General features: G+C 38.3%; 1 protein-coding gene across 8 annotated transcripts in view; it reads right to left on the bottom strand.

Annotated features, from left to right (window-relative positions):
- SPATS2 (spermatogenesis associated serine rich 2) overlaps positions 1-21,665 on the bottom strand; it is a 114,305-nt gene that overhangs the window by 49,101 nt on the left and 43,539 nt on the right. For 7 of the 8 annotated variants that reach the window (XM_037136221.2, XM_037136175.2, XM_037136179.2 and 4 more), the window contains one exon: positions 8,371-8,634. In XM_037136221.2, the coding sequence (XP_036992116.2) occupies positions 8,371-8,395 (25 nt within the window). In that variant the 5' untranslated portion in view covers positions 8,396-8,634. Of the gene's footprint in view, positions 1-8,370; positions 8,635-13,374; positions 13,454-21,665 lie in introns of those variants that run through there. The other variant, XM_037136199.2, reaches the window with a different exon arrangement.

The following is a 21,665-nucleotide window of genomic DNA, read 5'->3' as shown; positions in this document are numbered from 1 at the left end:
GAAGGAGGAGAGGGAGGGAGGAGGAGAGGGAGGAAGGAGGAGAGGGAGGAGGAGAGGGAGGAAGGAGGAGAGGGAGGAGGAGGAGGAGGAGGAGGAGGAGAGGGAGGAAGAGGAGGAGAGGGAGGAAGAGGAGGAGAGGGAGGAAGAGGAGGAGAGGGAGGAAGAAGAGGAGAGGGAGGAAGGAAGGGGAAGATGGGGGAGGGGGGAGAGAGAGATCAATTTGTTGTTCCACTTATTTATGCATTCATCAGTTGCCTCTTGTATGTGTATGTGCCCTGACCAGAGACCCAACTCACAACCTTGGCGTATAGGGACAACACTCTAGCCACCTGAGCTACCCAGCCAGGGCTGGTATTTTTTTGGTTTGTTTCGTTTTTAGATTCCACATACAATATTTGTCTTTCTCTGACTTGTTTCACTTAACATAATGCCATCAAGGTCCACCCATGTTGTCACAAGTGACAAGATTTATTTTCATGACTGAATTATAATCATACACATGTCACATTCTCTCCTTTCATCCATCAATGAATACTTAAGTTGTTTCCATATCTTAACTATTGCAAATAATGTAGCAAGGGTGGTACACATATCTTTTTGAGTTCAGTGTTTTTGTTTTCATCAAACACCCAGAAGTAAAACTGCTGTAACATACGGTAGTTCAATTTTTAATTTTTTGAGGAAACTCCACACCATTTTCTATAGTGGCTGCACCAATTTACAATCCACCAACATAGGGTTCCCTTTTCTTCTCACGCTGGATAACACTTATTTCACGTCTTTTCTATAATAGCCATTCTGACAGGTGTGAGAATTGTGGTTTTGATTTACATTTCTCTGATGGTTAGGGATACTGGGCACACTTTCATGCACCTGTTGGCTGTCTATGTCTTCTCTGGAATTGAACAAGCATCATAGCAAGTTTTGAACCATAGTTACTCACCAAATACACTCATTCTCAAGTGCTGTTATTTGGACAGCAAGTTGGTATATTATTACCTTTCTTCTAAGGATCTCAGATTCTTGTTATTCAGTGAGTAGATTGATATTCCTTACACATACATAGAACAAGCTGAGTCACAAAATTATTCACATTTTACCTTGGCCAAAGAGAAGCCACAGAGATAAGATCCAATTACATGTAGGTAACCTCTGAGGTGAAAAAGCCTATTCAAACAGATCATTCAAGCCTATTCAAACGAGTGTGATGATAGCTTGTCATATTTTCTCAAACTGTACAAACTTCCCTCAAAAACTAAAAAGTAACTCAAGAGCAGAGGTTAAGTGCCAGTTCTTACAGAAGTGGTATCTTATGAACAATTAAACAACCTGAAGTTCTTCAGAGTGAACACAGACAATACTCAACCATCAGTGCCTTCAAATAGTTTCTTCTCGTGCCAATTTTGAAAATAATCCACACATAGGTTAAGTGGAATTCAGTTTCTTCATGTGCACTAGTGGCAAATATGGGGAGGGGGTTATACTGTACAAATGTGAGGGCAAGTGACCCATGGACGCGGACAGCGCTGTGGTGATGGCCTGAGGGGAGAAGGTGAGTAAAGGAGGGAAAAGTGGGGACAACTGTAATAGTATAAACAAAGAAAAAAATTACATATATGCAAAAATAAATTAGCCCCCCCAAAAAAGAGTGCAAGGGAAAGTCAGTGACACAGACACTACTAGCTAGGCCTAGAAGAGTGTATTTACAACTTCAAAACTAAATATGCCACCAAGTTCCATTTCCTAGGTCATAATACTCTCTTCTGGTACTTGCCACCTAAGCTTAAAAGAATTATGCCTGGTTTGGTAAGAAATAAGATATTTACATATTTTAAAGGGGAGAAATGTGTAAATAATGGGAAATCAAGTTTAGAAGGGGAACAAATTGGAGATGGGAAATTTTGAAAGATAACTATGTCAAAGCACCATTTTGTAAGACTTCTGTAAGTCTGTTTTCAGTAATTCTGCTATAGTATTCTACTGTACTGTTCTGGCCTTCTGAAATATTAATACATTTTTATATTTAGATCTTTAAAAGTCATAAAGAAACCTCCATCTTGGCTGCCAATGGCCAAACACATGACTCCTCTCAGTATAGGCTCATGGGCTGGTCTTCCCAGCCATCTTAAGACCACTGTGGCTTCACGTTCTGCAGAAGCCACTCTTTAATGATCAATCTGCTGAGTGAGTCTTAAACGACAAAAGTAGCCTTTTTTTTTAAAGCAGCCTTTTATCTTTCTGTTAGCTCTGCTTTCATTTGTCATATAGTGTTAACAGTGCATTAATTTTTTTCTTTGCTTTGTTACTTTGGATGCTTCTTCAATTACATTCTAGGATGTTAGCCCTCTTCTTCTTCTTTTTTTTTTTTTTTTAAGATTTTATTTATTTATCTTTAGAGGGGAAGGGAAGGAGAGAGGGAGAGAAATAGCAATGTATAGTTGCCTCTCGTGTGACCCCAGCTGGGAACTGGCCTGCCACCCAGGCATGTACCCTGACTGGGAATTGAACCTTGATCCTTTTGAGTCGCAGGCCCGCGCTCAATCCACTGAGCTACACCAGCCAGGGCAGGGCCTCTTCTTATAAGACTAAGCACTCACTTATGCTGGGAAATTTCCAAACTTCTAAAATGAGTTCTAACTTTTTCAGGTAGAACTTGATGGAAAGTCAGGGTTTTTATTAAAGATACACACACACAATTAAATCTTACCTTACTCGCACTGACAGATTTTCCTGGGTTTCCAGCAGTGGCAATAGAATAAGCTTCTATTTTTTAAGTTTCAAGAATTCTTGGGGGTCTCATTGTTTAAAAGGTTTGCTACTTCTAATAACAATTCTGTCGATTCTTCCACGAATGGTGATTAAATAGGAAACTCCATTCACCTTTCAAAAATTTCTTATTAATATACTCCAGAGAATAGCCAGGAGGCAATAATATTGATTTTAATGCCCAAACTCTTCTAACTCAATGCTACTTATCTTTAGTCTGGAGTCAGTTCTCCCACATATGAAATAAATAAGTGATTAAAAAAAATTCTTTCCTACTCTTTACTATCCTTCAGATGTGCAGGAATTCTACCAGCTATTCCACGAAAGAAAGTCAACTTTGTAAGTCAAAATATTTAAAGTATTTAAGAACTGTGATTAAAAAAAATAATAAAACCTGAAATTTTGCATTACCAAGATCAGTACGTATTCTCTGCTGACTCTAGATCATCTCTGAGTTTGTTTTATTTTAAAAACTTTGCATAAATCCCTGATTGGTGTGGCTCAGTGGACTCAGTGGATTCAGCCTGCAAACCAAGAGGTCGCTGGTTCGATTGCCAGTCAGAGCACATGCCTGGGTTGTGGGCCAGGTCCCCAATGGAGGGTGTGTGAGAGGCAACCACACACTGATGCTTCTCTCCCTCTTTTTCTCCCTCCTTTCCCCTCTCTAAAAAATAAATAAATAAATAAATAAATTTATTTAAGGCCCTGGCTGGCATAGCTCAGTGGATTGATTGCAGGCCTTCGAAACACAGGATGGCGGTTCAATTCCCAGTCAGGGCACATGCCTGGGTTGCAGGCTATTTCCCAGCAGAGGATGTACAAGAGGCAACTACATGTTGATATTTCTCTCCCTCTCTCCTTCCCTTCCCCTCTAAAGATAAATAAATAAAATCTGAAGAAAAAAACCCCACTGTATGTTAGGTGTGAGAAATATTCTCTTATTATTGTAAAAGACTGCTTTGGACGTTCCTTCTAGCCCTGTCAAATGGTCAATGTCATCCCTCTCCACAGCATCCCACCCCTTGTTTCAAAGTACAGAAATGAACAAGTCAATTCTAATCACATGCTTGTCTCCAACAAAACACTCTTCTCATTAAAAAACCCATAGTACTGCAAATCTGTCACTCTTTACTCATTAACCTCATGCATATAAGAACTGAATCTACTAGCTTCTTTCTTAAACTGACTTCTGGATCAATAATCCACTTTAATTATAAATATTTCTATTTCCAAATAGTTGTTATAATTATCACAAGGTGAACCCTAGCTTTTAAGTATTATACTTGTGAAGGTAGGAAACTCACTACTTAAATAACATACTTGTCTAGCCCATTCTGTCCTGGAATTGCTCAATTATATCAAGGTTGCAGGACATAAGATTAATATACAGAAATCCATCACTTCCCCATATAACAGCAATGAATAAGTAGGATTTAAAATTTTTAAAAATACCATTAACATTAGCACCCTCAACGTACTTGGGTATAAATCTAACAAAGTATATATGAGGGCAGATCCCCACCTCCCTCAAAATGGAATTATCTTCTGGAGGGCAGGCCCCTTGTAGTACAGGCTTCCCCCACTAGCTGAGTGTTCTAGAAACCTATCTGTATCAGTGTGCCAGCAGGTGTTTGTTGTGAGAGGCTGCATTCAGCTTCGGTGACATTTTTTTTTATGACTCAACACATCTGCCCATCTCATGATGGATGATTTATGAGTACACCTGCCCACACTGTTGCATATTCATTAATTTTTGACCAAAAATGACATGACCTCTGTGCCCCACACTCCCTACTCACCCGATTTCACCCCAAGTGACTTTTCTTTTGTTTTTCCAGATGAAAAAAGTCCTCAAAGAGAAAAATTTTGCCGATGTGGAAGAGGTGAAACAAACAAAAAGAAACCCAGCAGAAGCACCAAAAGGCATCAAAATCAAGTTAAAAACTGTTTTGAGCAGTGGGGAAAACATCTTGATATGTATATTTCATTAAGTGGACAGTATCTGGAAGGCTACTGAAGTTTAAACATGTAAGAATAAATACACAATTTTTAATAAATAATTTCCAGTTTTCTGGGGGTCCTCCCTCTCATATAATACCTATATGGGGAAAACTACAAAACTCTGAGGAAAGAAGTAAAAAAACTAAGTAAATGGAGAGACATTCTGTGTTCATAGATAGTAAGACTCAACATTGTCAAGATGTCAGTTCTCGTCACCTGAGTCTGTAGATTAAAAGCAATCCCAATCAAAATCCTAGTTATTTACTTTGTGGATATTGACAAACTAATTCTAAAGTAAATACAGAAAGACAAAAGACCGAGAATAGCCAACACGATATTGAAGGAGAACAATGCTGAAGAACTGACACTACCTGACTTCAAAATGTACTATAAAGCTACAGTAATCAAGACATTTTTATAGCTCTGGAAAAGCACAGACATGAAATAAACAGACTCTAGTTTTTAAAAGATCAAAGCAATCTGCTGAAGTTAACATTTTTAGAAAAAAATTTAATGATAAACTTTTTAGATGAAATCATTTTAAAGTCTGGAATCCTATTGTTACTATAGTATTCTCATATGCAGAAAAACAAAAACTCAGCATTTCAAACATAACTTGGAAAAAAGCAAAACTGAATTATGATCAAATTAAAGTCTGAGGAAGAAACAAAAAGCTTATAAAAACTTTTCAGTTGATATATCTCATTTCATAAAACAGTTCAGCTTCTTTAGTAATCTAACCATTCCTTAGAGGCCAGATTTTCTTTGTATGGAGAGCTTTGTTGTATTGTTTTCTTATAATGAGGTTTTTGAACTAGGTGAAAATTAAGTTTAAAAGCACTTCTTTCATATTTAACATGCGAGATCTGTATCTTGTTTTCAATTAAAGAACACTACATTCAAAATTAAATTGAATGAATGAGTGTAGGGGGGGAAAGCCAGAATAGCTCTGATCATTCTTTTTTTTTTTTTTTAAGATATTATTTATTTATTTTTAGAGAGCAGGGAAGGGAGGGAGAGAAACATCAATTGGTTGACTCTAACACACTGCCAACTGGGGACCTGGCCTGCAACCCAGGCATGTGCCCTGACTGGGAATCAAACCAGTAACCTTTTGATTCACAGGCTGGCACTCAATCCACTGAGCCACACCAGCCAGGCCTCTCTTAACAAACACATTCCAGTTGAGCCCTGGCCAACTCAGCTGGTTGAAAGCCATCCCACAAAGACAAAGGCTGCCAGTTCAATTCCTGGTCAGGGCACATGTCTGGGTTGCAAACCTGGTCCCTTGTTTGGGCGCATGCAAGAGGCAACCGATGGATCTTTCTCTCTTTCGCTTTCTCCCTCCTTTCCCTTCTCTCTAAAATAAAATCTTTTTTAAAAAAGCAAAAACATTTCAGTTGTGTGTAACAGTGTGTGCTATTGTTAAATCTGTCCCTTATTATTTTTGCAGCTATTAAAGGAAATTGGGAAAGTAATTTTATACAGTCTCTGTTGTCCTTCCCCTCCTTATAACTATTCTTGGTATTTCTTGACTCCTTGCACTTTGTATTTTACTTCTGACAAGAAGCTAGAGCAATAATTCAGAAGGAAAGCTAAAGAAGGAATAAAAACCTAGAAGCATTTGCTCTTGCTTCATTTCCTGTCTCCAATGAAACTCACAAGCTACAGAATATCCTGCAGTAAATTATCTCCTACCACTTTCCCCAAGGTATGTTCACTCTCCAAAAGAGTGCACTTTGAAGAGGCATTTGGGTTTCCTGGAAGCATATTCCAATTTATTAGGTTTATAAGACTAGAAAAGCAACTGTTATATGAATTTACAAATTAGTAATACACAGAACTGTAATGTAATAGCCACAGATACTTAATGAGATAACAGACTATTATGAATGTTCATACTTTTCTAAATTACTTTCTTTTGCTGTGCCAAAACTTTTTACTTTGATGTAGTCCCATTTGTTTACTTTTTCTTTTGCTTCCCGTGCCTGAGGAGATACAACAGAAAAAATATTGCTACAATGTGCAATTTTACTGCCTATGTTTTCTACTACAATTTTTACGATTTTGAGTCTAACATCTAAGTCTTTAAACAATTTTGAATTTATTCTTTAGTGTAGCATAAGAAGGTGGTCTAGTTTCATTCTTCTGCATTTATCTGTCCAGTTTTCCCAGCACCATTTATTGAATAAACTATCTTTAGCGCATTGTATGTGCTGGCGTCTTCTGTCAAATACTGACTATAAAGGAGTGGGTTTATTTCTGGGCTCTCTATTCTTTTCCATTGACCTATGTGTCTGTTTTAATGCCAGTCCTGTGCTTTTTAAAATTACTATGGCCTTGTAGTGTAGTTTGCTATTAGGTAGCATGAGTCCTCTTTGTTCTTCCTTCTCAAGATCACTGTTGCTATTTAGGGTCTTTCGTGGTTCCATATAAATTCTTGAAATATTTGTTCTAGTTCTATGAAATACATCTTTGGTATCTTCATAGGAATTGTGTTGAATCTCTAGATTGCTTTGGGTAGTATGGACATTTTAAGGGTGTTAATTCTTCCTATCCACGAGGACAGTATGTGCTTCCACTTATTTGTATCTTCTTCAATTACTTAATTCAGTGCCTCCAATTAAAACATGGGCAAAAGACTTGACTAGGCACTTCTCTAAAGAAGACATACACATAGTCAAGAGACATGAAAAGATGCTCAATGGCACTAATTATCAGAGAAATGCAAATTAAAACCACCATGAGATACCCACCTCACACCTGTCAGAGTGGCTATCATCAATAAATCAACAAACAAGTGCTGGCAAGGATGCAGAGAAAAAGGAACCCTTTTGCACCGTTTGTGGGAATGCAGATTGGTTGCAGCCACTGCGGAAAACAGTATGGAGATACTTCAAAACATTAAAAATAGAACTGCCTTATGACCCAGTGATTCCACTTCTGCAAATTTATCCTAAAAAACCTGAAATACTGGTTCAAAAGAATGTTAGCACCCCCATGTTCATTGCAGTGTTATTTATAATAGACAAGATTTGGAAGCAGCCCAAGTGTCCATCAGTAGATAAGTGGATAAAATAGCTGTGGTACATTTACACAGTGGAATACTACTTGGCTATAAAAAGGGAAATTTTACCCTTTGTGACAGCATGGATAGACCTGGAGAACATTATGATGAGTGAAATAAGCCAGTCAGAGAAGGACAAATACAACATAATTTCACTTATATGTGGAATATAATGAACAAACTGAACTAACAAGCAAAACAGAGACACACTCATAGATAGAGAGCAGGCTGACAGCTCTGGGGGGGGTTGGTGTTTGTGGGGTGGAGGGATTGAGTCAAAAAGAAAAAGGACTCGGACGTGGACAACCGTGTTGGTGACTGTGGGGGGTGTATGGGCAGAGGTGGAAGAGGGTATAAGGGAGATAAATGGTAAAAGAAAAAATACAATAAAAATAAACTGTTAAAACAATAAAATTAATTTGTCACTACAAAAAGTTGTAATTATCAGTAGTAAGAGAACGTTTTTAAAAAATACAAATGACGATCATTACTTCACAACTATGCTTTTAACAATTTATGCCCACATATAATCTTACCCTTCTGGTTTTGTTTCCTAGACATTGTAGTGTCTTTGATCTCAAAAGATACAGAAGAAGTGTATTCTTTTGCCTTGTCTGGGTTCTGATTGTAGTTCTCTCTGATTTAAAGGTAGGCAAGGGAAGTCTATGGTTGGAGGTAATAAATACCAAATCCTGGTTACTTGAAATTCTGCTCTCTAACTGGTGATCTCCTTTCCTTCTATTAACTTCTTGTCAAGAAGTATAGTCGCAGACATTCATGTCTCTGTTTCCAGGGAGGTTCTGGAGGAAAAAACAACAACACATATTTACTGTTATAGTAATAGCTGTCTGTACAAAATTTCTAAGAGATCTCCACAGGCTTTATTTTGTATTTTTTTCTAAACAAAACTAGTGATTAGAAGAAAAGTATTCTAAACATGTATGTGTGTGTATATACCTGTAAATACAATGTTTTGCTCCTTTAGAAACTTTAATCTTAGAATCAAACCATCTTTTTATTTCAGAAAGCATATTTTCTTAGTCATCTTATATTTTGTGTCTACCTCAAATATTTTATACAGACCTCTGCTTCACAAACTAAAATATTACCTTTTATCACTGCTTAAGATCTTTCTTACTACCTGCTCTTCCTGTCCAAGCCAAGGGTCTTTTCCCTTCTGGAATTTCCTATTTCTAATCTCTCCTCAGGTTTCCCAGATTAAATACAGTGGCAAGAAACTTGGGAGCAAGGGCGAATGGATGGCACATGAAGGAACCAAAATTTGGATTAGTTCATTCTGCACGAAGCTTCGATAAATTGTAAAAGATACAAGTGCTATTTTTTCCACTTTATTAAACCTTTTAAAAATACATGCCCAAGATTTCTGGGTAAAGAAAGCATGATGGATTACAGAACTTATACCTAGCACCTGACAGAAAAAATATTTTATAAAATGCAACCCAAGAAGGAAATGAAAGTAACCTTATATGAGCTACTTCCCAATGTGGGAGGAAAATGAAGGGATGAATCAATAGCCCTGGGAAAGCTTTTTAAAAATCCATCAAGAGTAAGAAGAGCCTCTGAAAACCACTATGGGACCTGAGGAAAGGCAGCTGAAACTCTGCAGCTGACCCTCTTTCACAGCATTGACCCTCACTGGAGAGTCCCGTCAAAGCCTATGGAACACACGGAATTTACTGGTGGATAGTGTGGGCCTGACAGAAAGCATTTTATTAGATTTTAGGATGAAATTCAGATCTTTAAGGAAAAAAGCATTGCTAGAAAAAGAACTGTATCATTCTAATAAAAGTGCCATTACATCCCTTCTCCAAAGGGAGGGTTGGTTCCCTCTGAGAATGAACACAGAGAACTTTGTAAGGGTAAAATGTTCTATATCTTGATCTGTGTGGTACTTACATGGGTGCACACCTGTATAAAAATGCACTGAGCTGAGACAACTGTACTTGAACATTAAGAAAATAAATGAAAATGAAAAACAAATTCATTGAGCTGTATGTACTCTTAAGATTTGTACACTTTACATAAAATACAACTAAAAAACTAAAAATTTTTCTGTAAAAACTAAGAGAAAAAAACCCAAAGGATACTCTTGGCCAAGTGACTCCATTTGTATGTAAGGAACCATTCTGTCACGCATTTTTTCCCAAAATGTGAACATAATGCATGCAACACCTGAAGTGTGGGGAAACGGGTTATCAATAATGAATGGATATATTAAAAAGGAAATGGAAATTATTAAATCTGTATTAATTTGTTGCTGCTTATTAAGGTATTTTTTTCAACTTTTAGAAGCTGTTGATTTTCCATCAACCTTCACTTTTCCTTTTGTAGCTGTCCTGTTCCACTCAGAAGTCAAGGTTGGCACCACCTAAGTGGGTTCCTGTGGCAAGGAACTGGAGGACATCCTCCTCCTTCACTTGCAGGACGTCAAGGCCTGCAGGCACAGTAGGAGTTTCCCTTTCCCTTACATGGGAACCGAGAACACAATGCCATTGAGGCCCTTCTCTTGGTAGTGCAGAAAGGTGCTTATTAAGTATTAAAGCCAATTCAAAACGGTCAGTCTGGGATTAGTTACTTCTGTGAGTTAGAACTTAAAGCTAAGAAAACTAGTGAATCCCATTCTGCCTTCAGTTAGTTTTGCTCTAAAGAAGTCCATTGCTGCCCTGGCTGGGTGACTCAGTTGGATGGAGCACTGTCCCATGCACCAAAAAGTTGTGGGTTTGATTCCGGGTCAGGGCACATACAGGAGGCAATTGAACAAGATCAATTCCTCTCTCTCTTTCTCCCTTACCCTCTCTCTAAAATCAATATACATATCCTCAAGTGAGGATTAAAAAAAAGAAGAAGTCGATGGTCACAGACCTTACCCCCAGTAGCAGCTAGACAGACATGCTACTGGTTCCTAGGCACCCTGAGCCTAAGGGAATGGCTGGTGACTCTCAGTGGGGAAATGGGAAGAGGATGAATATGCTGTTTTAAAACCTATTACTTTGATTTATTGTTAATTTTTATACTTATTTTTCATTTCAAATCACAACAATAGAGAGCACAAGACACACACACACACACACACACACACACACACACACACACACACACACACACACACACACACACACACACCCAGAATGGGTTGAAAGGGATGGGAAAGAGAGAAAGTAGAAGACAGGTTATCGAAGCCAGAAGGAAGAAAACATTTGCAAATCATTTATCTGACAAGGGGTTACTACCCAGAATACACTGAGAACTCCTACAACTTAACAACAACAACAAAAACCCCAATTTAAAAACAGGCAACGGACTTGAATAGCTATTTCCAAAGAAGATACACAAATGATCAACAAGCTTATGAAAATATGATTAACACCACTCATTAGAGAAATAGAAAGCAAAACCACAATGAGGTATCATCTCATACCCATTAGGATAGCTGCTACAAAAAGAAAATGTGTTGGTAAGGATGTAGAGGAATTGGAACCCTTGTACACTATTGGTGGGAATGTAAAATGGTTCAACCACTATGAAAAACTCCACTATACGGAGTTTCTTAACATTCATATTAGACAAGAGGTAGAAACAATCCCCAGTGTCCGGTGACAGGCAATTAGATAATATTATTCAGCTTTTAAAAAGGAAGAAATCCCATCACATGCAACAATATGGATGAATCTTGAGGACATTATGCCAAATGAAATGTCAGTCACATAATAGACAACTACTGTATGATTCTACTTATATGAGGAATCTAAAGTAGTAAAATTCATAGAAACAGAAAGTAGAATAGTAGATGCCAGGGGCTGGAGGGAGCAGGAATTGGATATTGCTATTTAACAGAGAGTTTCAGTATTTCACCCGGAAGAAGTTCTGCACAGCTGTTACACACCTATGTAAATATACTTAACACTGCTGACCTGTAGAATTAAAAACTGTTAAGATGGTAAATTTTATATTATGTGGTGTTTACCACAATTTAAATTTTTTAATTATTTTTAAAAAAATCTTGAGGAATACATTGGTTTGAAAAAACAGAAATGAGAAATGTTATGCATAGATGGATTAGCAGAAATCCATCACCAGTAGTGGAAAACCACCAAAGCACACTGTCTGCTGAGCCTGAGTGTACCATTAACACACATGTGACTGCAGTGTAGCAGAGTGGGTAAGTGACGGCTTTAGAGCCAGACTGCCAGGTTTCCATCCCAGCTCCTCCACCTCCTAGCTGAATGACTGCAAGCAAGCTACTTACCTTTCCTGTGTCTCAGTTTCTCCATCTTAAAAATGCAAATAATGCAGTATCTTCCTCACAAGGTTGTTCAATGGTTTAAAGGAGTTCATACAGATGTAGTACTTAGAGTAATGCCTGACACTCACTGACAACCACTCAATAAATAATGGCTGATATTAACTGCAAGATGTGCCCCCCAAAACTAAAAGGTTCCAAGAATCATAGATTATATATGTTAATTAACAAACAAATTAGAACTTTACCAAGACTATGGGTTACCAGCAATAGGTCATAATTACAGTTATCATTAGAGTTTAGAATGGCAATGCCATAAAATTTAAATGATGTGCAATTAGGAAATCATAATCCAAAGCACTCTAAAGATACAGAGAGTATAATTTTCAAGTCTTGGAGTATTGGCATGCATTATAAGCACCTGACACTAATAAATAATTAATTGGGCTACATACAAAGGTACTTGCAGTTATTTTAAATTTTAAAATACAGACTGTTACAAAATCTACCTATCCATAGAACCAGGAAAAAAGAGGGGACAGGTGAGGAGGGAAGACAACTAAATCCTCATCTTCCATAATAGGACTGTCCCTGAAAAGATGAGAAAGTCAGTGAGTATTGCTGTGTTAATCAGAAATATGGAGATTAATACTAGAAGAAATGTTTATGATTACTCATGGAAAGCTAGAATAGAGAATTGGGAGGGGAGAGCAGAGGACTATTTTTTTTAATAATTTTTTTAGGCCTTATGATATTATTTGATTTCTTATACTGTGTATGTGTATACTTAGACTAAAAAACACTTTGACCTATTTCATGCAAATTAAAACTACTAAGACACCATTTCTTACCCTCAGACTGGCAAATATCCAAAATAATCACACACTGGTAGAAAGGCTACGAAAAAACAGGCCCCCTCATATCTAAGTGAGAGTGTAAATTTGTGTAATACCTATGGAAGACAACTAAATATTAGTTATCAAAGTCAAAAATGCATATTCTGTTTGATACAGCAAGACAATTTATAGGAATTTACCCTACAAACACATTTGCAAATGTGTGAACTGATGTGTTCAAAGTTATCCAATATTACACATAAGAGCAAAAGCTTGGAAATAACCTAATTGTACATCAAGAAAACAGTAATTTAATAAATGAGGGTTCATCCACACACGGATATGCAAATATTTTTGAGAAAAGAGAAAGTTTTTTGTATATTGATATAGTAAGATCTATTTTTAAATGAATAGGACGGGGAGAAGAATATAGTTATACTCACTTATATTCATATACATATTGTATATCTGGAAGGATAAACAAGAAACCAGCAACAATAGTGATCTACTGAGGAATAAAAACTTAAAAATAGGAAACAAAGGTACCTTTCAATCTACCATTTTTTTAATACTGGAACTGTATAAACAGTTTATCTGTTCAAAAAGTTTTAATACTTTTTTTAAAACAGACTCCTCCCCAGTAAATTAAATCAAAACTGAAAACCCTCCATTGACTCCAGATAATATTTGTTTGAACTCAGAAGCCCAATGAACAGGCCCTGGCCAGGTAGCTCAGCTGGTTAGATGTCAAACCTATACATCAAGGCTGCAGGTTCCTCCTCTGGTCAGGGCACACAAAAGAATCACCCAATGAATGCGTAAATAAGCCGAACAACAAAATGAATGTTTCTCTCTCTCTCTCTCTCCCTCTCTCTCTTTCAAATCAATACATGAAAAAATTTAAAACCACTCAACAAGTTCAAGATATATGTCATCAAGACCTACAAGACAAGGCCCTGGCTGGTGTGTCTAAGTAGAATGAGTGCCAGCCTGAGAACCAAAGGGTTGATGGTTCAATTCCCAGTCAGGGTGCATGCCTGGGTTGCAGGCCAGGTCCCCAGTAGGTGACGCGCAAGAGGCAACCACACATTGATGTTTCCCTCTCTTTCTCCCTCCCTTCCCCTCTCTAAAAATACATAAAATCTTTTTTTAAAAATCTACAAAATGCTAACCAAAAACAAGAAAATGGGAAGTGCCAAGTGAAAAATTTTTTCTGATTTTTAAAGAGTTTTGGTTGTAAGAAAGTAACCAAAACTATTATTCTACAATATCATCAGTTAGCCAATAAATACCATTCTCATTAGCTTTATAAAGTAATAAGAAAAAGAAGAGATCCAAATTAATGAACTGATATATTCTACAAATAGTTAGGAACCAAAAAAATTATTTCCTTAAGTTAAAAAAGGGGAATGTGAGGCCTTTTCAAAGCCTGTTTCCTCAATAAATGTCTTTATTTATTGGCATTTTTTGATCCATATGCCACTCTAATCTAAAATCTCTCCCATAATTATAAGGTCTGATCACCATAAACTTTATTTTGGAAAATAAAATTTTCACTTAGAAAAACCAATAAATTATTTTTTGTTAATAAAAACCTTGAATTGAAACAATATAAAGTTGGAAACTGGAGCCAAAAAGAATTCTGAAAATTTAAAATACAATTTAGATGGAAAATCAGAAACTCTGTGATACCACAACTCCTCTTTACTACTATTAAGTTATAGGACCCTCCAAACTGCTCCACATTAGTCATCAGTGGCAGCCGTAAGTGCGGGAGTAAAGGGGGCTCAAGAGGAGGAGAGAAGGAATATATACGTTTGTCTCTTCCTATTTCACTGCTAGCTGGGTGGTTAGAGTTGTCTGTATCTTCCTCCTCATGCAGGTGGCTCTTCCCAAACCCAATGGAGCCAAATTATCCTCAACAATACTGACCATTTCATCCTCATCCCCATATACATGCATATATAAACTCCATTCTTCCCATCTCCCCAAAGCAGAGGCATAAGCAGCTCAAGGGAACAGAGACAGTTAGTAGGCAAAAACAGAACAAGGTAACTAAAAGCAACTTTTTATTCATGGATTCCAATCCATAAAGGGAGATTCCATGCACATAGAAAGTGATTTATAACATCCCTGCTAACTAAACAAACATTATTAACTGACCAACTAATAAGTACTGAACGTGAATCTACTATGTGTCGATGTCTGTAATAAAAAATTATCAGCTTTTCCATCTGGACGCAGCCATCAGGTAAGCAAATGTCGGCACTTACAAGTACACCCAGGAGCTACGGAGAAAGAAGCAATCCAATGTACCGCACTTTCTTCTCAGTGTACGCCGCCAGCAATACTCACCCTCACCCAGCCCCACATGGAGGGCAGGCTGGGATACAAGGCCAAGCAAGGTTATGTAATGTATCAGATTGGTGGCTGAGGTGGTGGCCACAAATGCCAAGCTTCTAAGGGTGCAACCCATAGCAAGCCTGTCCCCCACGGTGGTAATCAGCTAGTTTGCTGAAAGCCTTGTCTGTTGTCCAGGAGCGAGCTGCAAGCCACTGTGTGGTTCTGAGAGTCTGAATTCTTACTGGGTTGGGGGAGATTCTACACACACACTCTTTGAGGTTATCCTCACTGAGCCATTCCGTAACACTATCAGAAGGATTCCTGACACCCACTGGATCACCAAACAGTCCACAACCCCAGGGAGATGTGAGAACTGATACCTGTGGGTCCCAAGAGCCGTGGCCTTTTTGGAAAGGACACAAGTTCCACCACACTACTGGTGGTTCTCGCTTGGAGAAGGCGCAATACTTTCCAGCTCCACCATTACCACTAATATAAGTAATGTTTGTACAATTCTTACCTAATAAACAATTTAGGTCAAAAATTATGAAAGATGGACTATTATTCAGCCTTAAAAAAGGAAGAAAATTCTGAGACATGCTAAAACATGTATAAACCCTGGGGACATGCTAAGTGAAACGAGCCTATCACAAAAAGACAATCCCTGTATAATTCCATTTGTATGAGGTACCTAGAATTGTCAAAATCATACAAAGTAGAATGATAGTTGCCAGGGGTTGTGGGGAGAGACGAATGAGGAATTAAGTGTTTAGTGGATACGGTTTCAGTTTGGGAAGATTAAAAGGTTCTGGAGATAAAATCAGTGATAACTGCACAACAACCTGCATGTACTTAATGTAACTGAACTGTATACTTTAAAGCAGTCAATTTTACGTTATATGTACTTTGTCATAATTTTTAAAAATTTTAATGCAATAAGATAAAAATATAAAAGAAAAGTTGATTTCTTGACTTCCGCCAAGATGGAGGTGTAGGTGGAAACACTTTGCCTTCTCACACAACCAAATATAAAAACAACAAAGTTTTAGCAACAATAAACACAGCCAAACCACAGAAAATTGAACAATACAGGAGTCCAACAACAATGAACCACTCATCTAGACAGGTAAGAGGGGCCAGCAGCGGAGTGGGTCGGGCAAAAAAGATCCCCTGACCCAGGCAGCCAAGGCGAATCCCAGGTGTGGGGTAGGGACCAGATGACCATGTGAAGGCGCAAGGCGGCTGGCTAACTACGGTCACACATTTGCACGCAGATAAAACCAGCAAAGGAGCGAGCAGTGAGACAGACCGTGCAGGCCCCAGCGGCGGAAAGGAGAAGAGGGGACTGCTATTGCTCCCTCTCTGACCCTGCCCCCACATACAAAGTCACAAACGAGCGACCTGGGTGGCCCCACCCTGGTGAACAACTAAGGCTCCTCTCCTCACATGTAACAGGCGTGAACAGATCAAAACATGGCTCAAGAAGAACTCAAAGCCCCAGAGCCCATAAATCTAAGTGAACAAGAAATTGCCAACCTATCAGAGGCACAGTTCAAAACACTGGTGATCAGGATGCTCACAGAACTGGTTGATTTTAGCCACAAATTAGAGGAACATATGAAGGCTAAACTAAGTGAAATGAATGGAAATACACAGGAAACCAATAGTAATGGAAAGGAAACTGGGACTCAAATCAAAGGAGTGGACCAGAAAGAGGAAAAAATGACCAAAAAGAAAAGGATGAAGAAACAAGAATTCAAAAAAATGAGGAGAGGCTAAGGAACCTCCAGGACATCTTTAAACGCTCCAAAGTCCAAATTACAGGGGTACAAGAAGGGGAAGAGGAACAGCCATGATTGGAAAGCTTATTTGAACAAATAATAAAGGACATTTTCCCCAATCTGGCAAAGGAAATAGACTTCCAGGAAATCCAGGAAGCTCAGAGAGTCCCAAAGAAGTTGGACCCAAGAAGGAATACACCAAGGCACATCATCATTACATTAGCCAAGATTAAAATGAAGGAGAGAATCCTAGAAGCAGTAAGAGATAAGGGGACAGTCACCTACAAAAGAGTTCCCATCAGACTTCCGCCAAGATGGAGGTTTAGCTGGATGTGCCTGCCTCCTCACACAACCAAGTTTAGGGACAACTAAATATTAGCATCACAAAACACAACCAGAACACGGAAAACTGAACTTTTCGGAAGTCCGCTAACAACAAATTCTTCAGCCTGACCTACTAAGGTGCGAAACCAGTGTCCGGTGAGGACTTACAAAGGAGGGCTCGGTCGGACCGGCGCGGAATCGGCGCGCGAATCCAGTTACGCGGGTTCCAAACCCAGGATTGGACCTGGTGAGCCGCCGAGCAGCCCACCGGGGGAGCGACACAGTGGGGAGGCGGTGGCAACGAATTGACTCTGGTTGTGCGCGAGTGAGGGAGTAAGCGGTTGGACCAGCCGGCGGCGGCGGCGGCGGCGGCGGCGGCGGCGGCCATTTCCCGCTCTGACCACACCCCCACATACAGCGTCACAACCCAGCGACCTGGGACTCCAAGGCGCCGCTTGTCCCACTTAAAGGGCCAGAACAGACCAAAAATGTCGCAGGCAGAACTCAAAGCCCCAGAGATAAATCTAAATGACGAAGAAATAGCAAAACTCTCAGATGCACAGTTTAAAACACTGGTCATCACCTTTCTCACAGATTTGGTGGATTACAGCCACAAATTAGAGAAACATATGGAGGCTAAATTAAGGGAAATGAATGGAATTCCACAGGAATCCCATAGAGATGAAAAGGAAACTGGGACTCAAATCAATGCAAGGGTCCAGAAGAAAGCTAATAATGGACAAGCAGAAAAGAGTCAAGGAGCAAGAATTCAAAGAAATGAGGAGAGTCTTAGGAACCTCCAGGACATCTTTAAACGCTCCAATATCCGAATTATAGGGGTACCAGAAGGGGGGAAAGACACAACCACCAGTGGAAAAACTATTTGAACAAATAATAAAAGAAAATTTCCCCAATCTGGCAAAGGAAATAGACTTCCAAGAAATCCAAGAAGCCCAGAGAGTACCAAAAAAGTTGGACTCAAGAAGAAACACACCAAGGCATATTATAATTACATTAGCCAAAATTAAAATGAAGGAAAGAATCCTGGAAGCAGCAAGAGCTAAGGGGACAGTCACCTACAAAGGAGTCCCCATCAGGCTGTCAGCAGATTTCTCAAAAGAGACCTTACAGGCAAGAAGGGGCTGGAAAGAAATATTCCAAGTTATGAAATCTAAAAACCTACAACCAAGATTGCTCTACCCAGCAAAACTTTCATTTAGAACGGAAGGATAGATAAGGTGCTTCTCAGATAAGACCAAATTCAAGGAGTTCATCATCACCAAGCCCTTATTATATGAAATGTTAAAGGGACTTATCTAAGAAAAAGAAGATAAAGAAACATGAACAGTGAAAGGACAACAAACCCACAGTTATTAACAACCACACCTAAAACGAAAGCAAACTAAAAGGACAGCTAGAGCAGGAGTGGAAACAGAAATGAAGATCTCAAGGAGGGTTAGCAACAGGGGAATGGGAGGAGGAGAGGGGGGAGAAGGTACAGAAAACAGGTAGCATAGACAGTAGATAGAAAATAGATGGGGGGGGGCAAGAATAGTTTGGGAAATATAGAACCTAAAGGACTTGAGACACATGGACATAAACTAAAGGGGGGTAATGGTGGGGTTGGGGAGGCAGGGCGGAGGGAAATGGAGGGGGGAATAGAACAACTGTAACAGCATAATCAATTCAAAAAAATAAATAAATTTAATTTAAAAAAAAAAAAAAAAAAAAAAAAGAGTTCCCATCAGACTGTCAGCAGATTTCTCAAAAGAGACCTTACAGGCAAAAAGGGGCTGGAAAGAAGTATTCCAACTCATGAAATCAAAGACCTACATCCAAGATTAATCTATCCAGCAAAGCTTTCATTTAGAATGGAAGGGCAGATAAAGTGCTTCTCAGATAAGATCAAATTCAAGTTCATCATCACCAAGCCCTCATTATATGAAATGTTAAAGGAACTTATCTAAGGAAAAGAAGATAAAAAAGATGAACAGTGAAAGGACAGCAAACTCACAGTTATTAAGAACCACACCTAAAACAAAAGCAAACTAAGAGGACAGCTAGATCAGGAGTGAACCATAGAAATGAAGATCACATGGAGGGTTAGCAACATGGGAGTGGGAGAAGGAGAAGGGGGGTGAAGGTACAGAAAATAAGTAGCACAGATGGTAGGTAGAAAATAGATAGGGGGGAGGGTAAGAATAGTATAGAATCTAAATATACTATTCTTATAGAATCTAAAGAACTTGAGACACGTGGTCATAAACTAAAGGGGGGAATGGTGGGGGAGGGGGTGTGCAGGGTGGAGGGGAATAAGGGGGGAATAGAACAACTGTAATGGCATAATTAATAAAATATATTTTAAAAAATCAACTAATGAACAAAATAGAAGCACAGGCAAAGAAACATGGAACAGACTGAAAGTGACCAGAGTAGAGGGGGAAGGGGTATAATTGTGGAACGAAGAGGAAGGAACTAGTCAAAGAACATGTATGAATGACCCATGGACATGGACAACAGTGTGGAAATTGCTTGGGAGTAGGGGATGGGATGGGCAGATGAAGCCAAATCAAGAAAAATTGGAACTGTAATAGAAAAATTAAAATGATAAAAAAAATACTGTATATAGCTTTTCAAAAAAGAAAAAGAAAAAGTTGATTTCTTGACCCAGCAAAAAATCACTATAAATACTGATTGAGGAAAATGAAATAAAGCATAAATACCAATACCAACACTTTTTTTTTTTAAAGAATCAGTATAGGCCTGACTGGTGTAGCTCAGTGGGTTGGGCATCATCCCACAGACTGAAAAGTTGCTGCTCCGATTCCCAGTCAGGGCACATCTCTGGGTCCTGGGCCAGGTCCCAGCCTGGGGCTGAGTGAGAGGCAACTGATCCATGTTTCTCTCACACATCGGTGTTTCTCTCCCGCTATTTCTCACCCCCCTTTCCTCTCTTTAAAAATAAATGAATAAATCTTTAAAAAAAGGATCAGTATAGATTTCCAGACAAAAATATAATACAAAAATGTTATATAAGTACATTTGAAAATTTAGAGAATAAGTTTCTTGAAAAATAAAAATTACTGAACAGGCACACACAAAAATAGAAAATCTAAATAACCCTATGCCTCTAAAAGTAATTGAAGTTGTAATCTCAAATTCTCTCAAAATGAAAATGATCTTGTCTTTGATCTGCTACTGATAGGAATGTAAACTGGTACAACTTCTTTGGAGTATAGGTGTAATTCTCTAAAGTAAAGCATTTATCAATCCTATGACCCAAAAATTACATTAAGAACTAAGAGAAATTCTCATCATGGTACATGCAAAAACACAAGGAAGTCATTTATAACAGTAAGAAATGGAAACAACCTAAATGTCATTGACAGGAAAATGAATAAACTATGATATACTCACTAAATGATGTATTACACTACAGAGAAAATGAGTCAACTACAACTATATGTAACAATATGGATAAATCTCAGCAATACAATGTTAAGCATAAAAAGAAGAAAAGTCAATTTCCAGATTATATTACAAATATAACTAATACTGGACAATATATTATTGAGACACATCTATCAGATAAAACTATTATTTGAAAAGGCAATGACAAGAGGAAAAATAAATTTAGAATAGCATCTACCATGAAAGCCAAGGGGACATTAGAGAGAAGGATATGTAAAATATCCTCAATATTCAGTATTAAACTTATTAGGTTAGATGGTGGGTTCATGAATATTCCGCATAATATTTTTTAAAACCAAATGCACAACATAAATAAAATGACAAAAGAAGTACACAATAAAGGTTTTTAAAAGGGCCATTGGTGAGTGTGGAGTAACTGGTTCCACACGATGCTAGTGGAACATAAGCACGTCCTATGACCCAGATGTCCCACTCCAAAGTACATTCCCAACAAAAGTGTATGTATACGTGCACCAAAAGCATGTACGAGAATGTTTCTAGCAGCATTATTTATAAGAGTCCAGAACTAGAAAAAAATCTAAACATCTGTGAATGACAGAATGGATAAACAAACTGTGGTATATTCACAGAATACATTATTGTCCCACAGTACAAGAGAAAGAGATACCAATAAACATGGATGAATTTTGAAAACAATGCTCAGTGAAAAATGTCAGGTGTAAAAGAGTACATGCTATACAATTCCATTTATATGAAGGTCATAAACCAACAAAACTGGTCTATGGTAATAGAAGTCAGAATTGTGGGGGGAGAGAAACTGGGTCAGGGCACAGGGGGGCTTTTAGGATCCTGGC

The sequence above is a fragment of the Artibeus jamaicensis genome, unplaced genomic scaffold (genome assembly GCF_021234435.1).
Source record: "Artibeus jamaicensis isolate MK-2021 breed Jamaican fruit bat unplaced genomic scaffold, CSHL_Jam_final contig_233, whole genome shotgun sequence".
NCBI classification, from domain to species: Eukaryota; Metazoa; Chordata; class Mammalia; order Chiroptera; family Phyllostomidae; genus Artibeus; species Artibeus jamaicensis.
The sequence above is the reverse complement of the archived record's forward strand: the minus strand, read 5'-3'. Positions and strand labels throughout refer to the sequence as shown.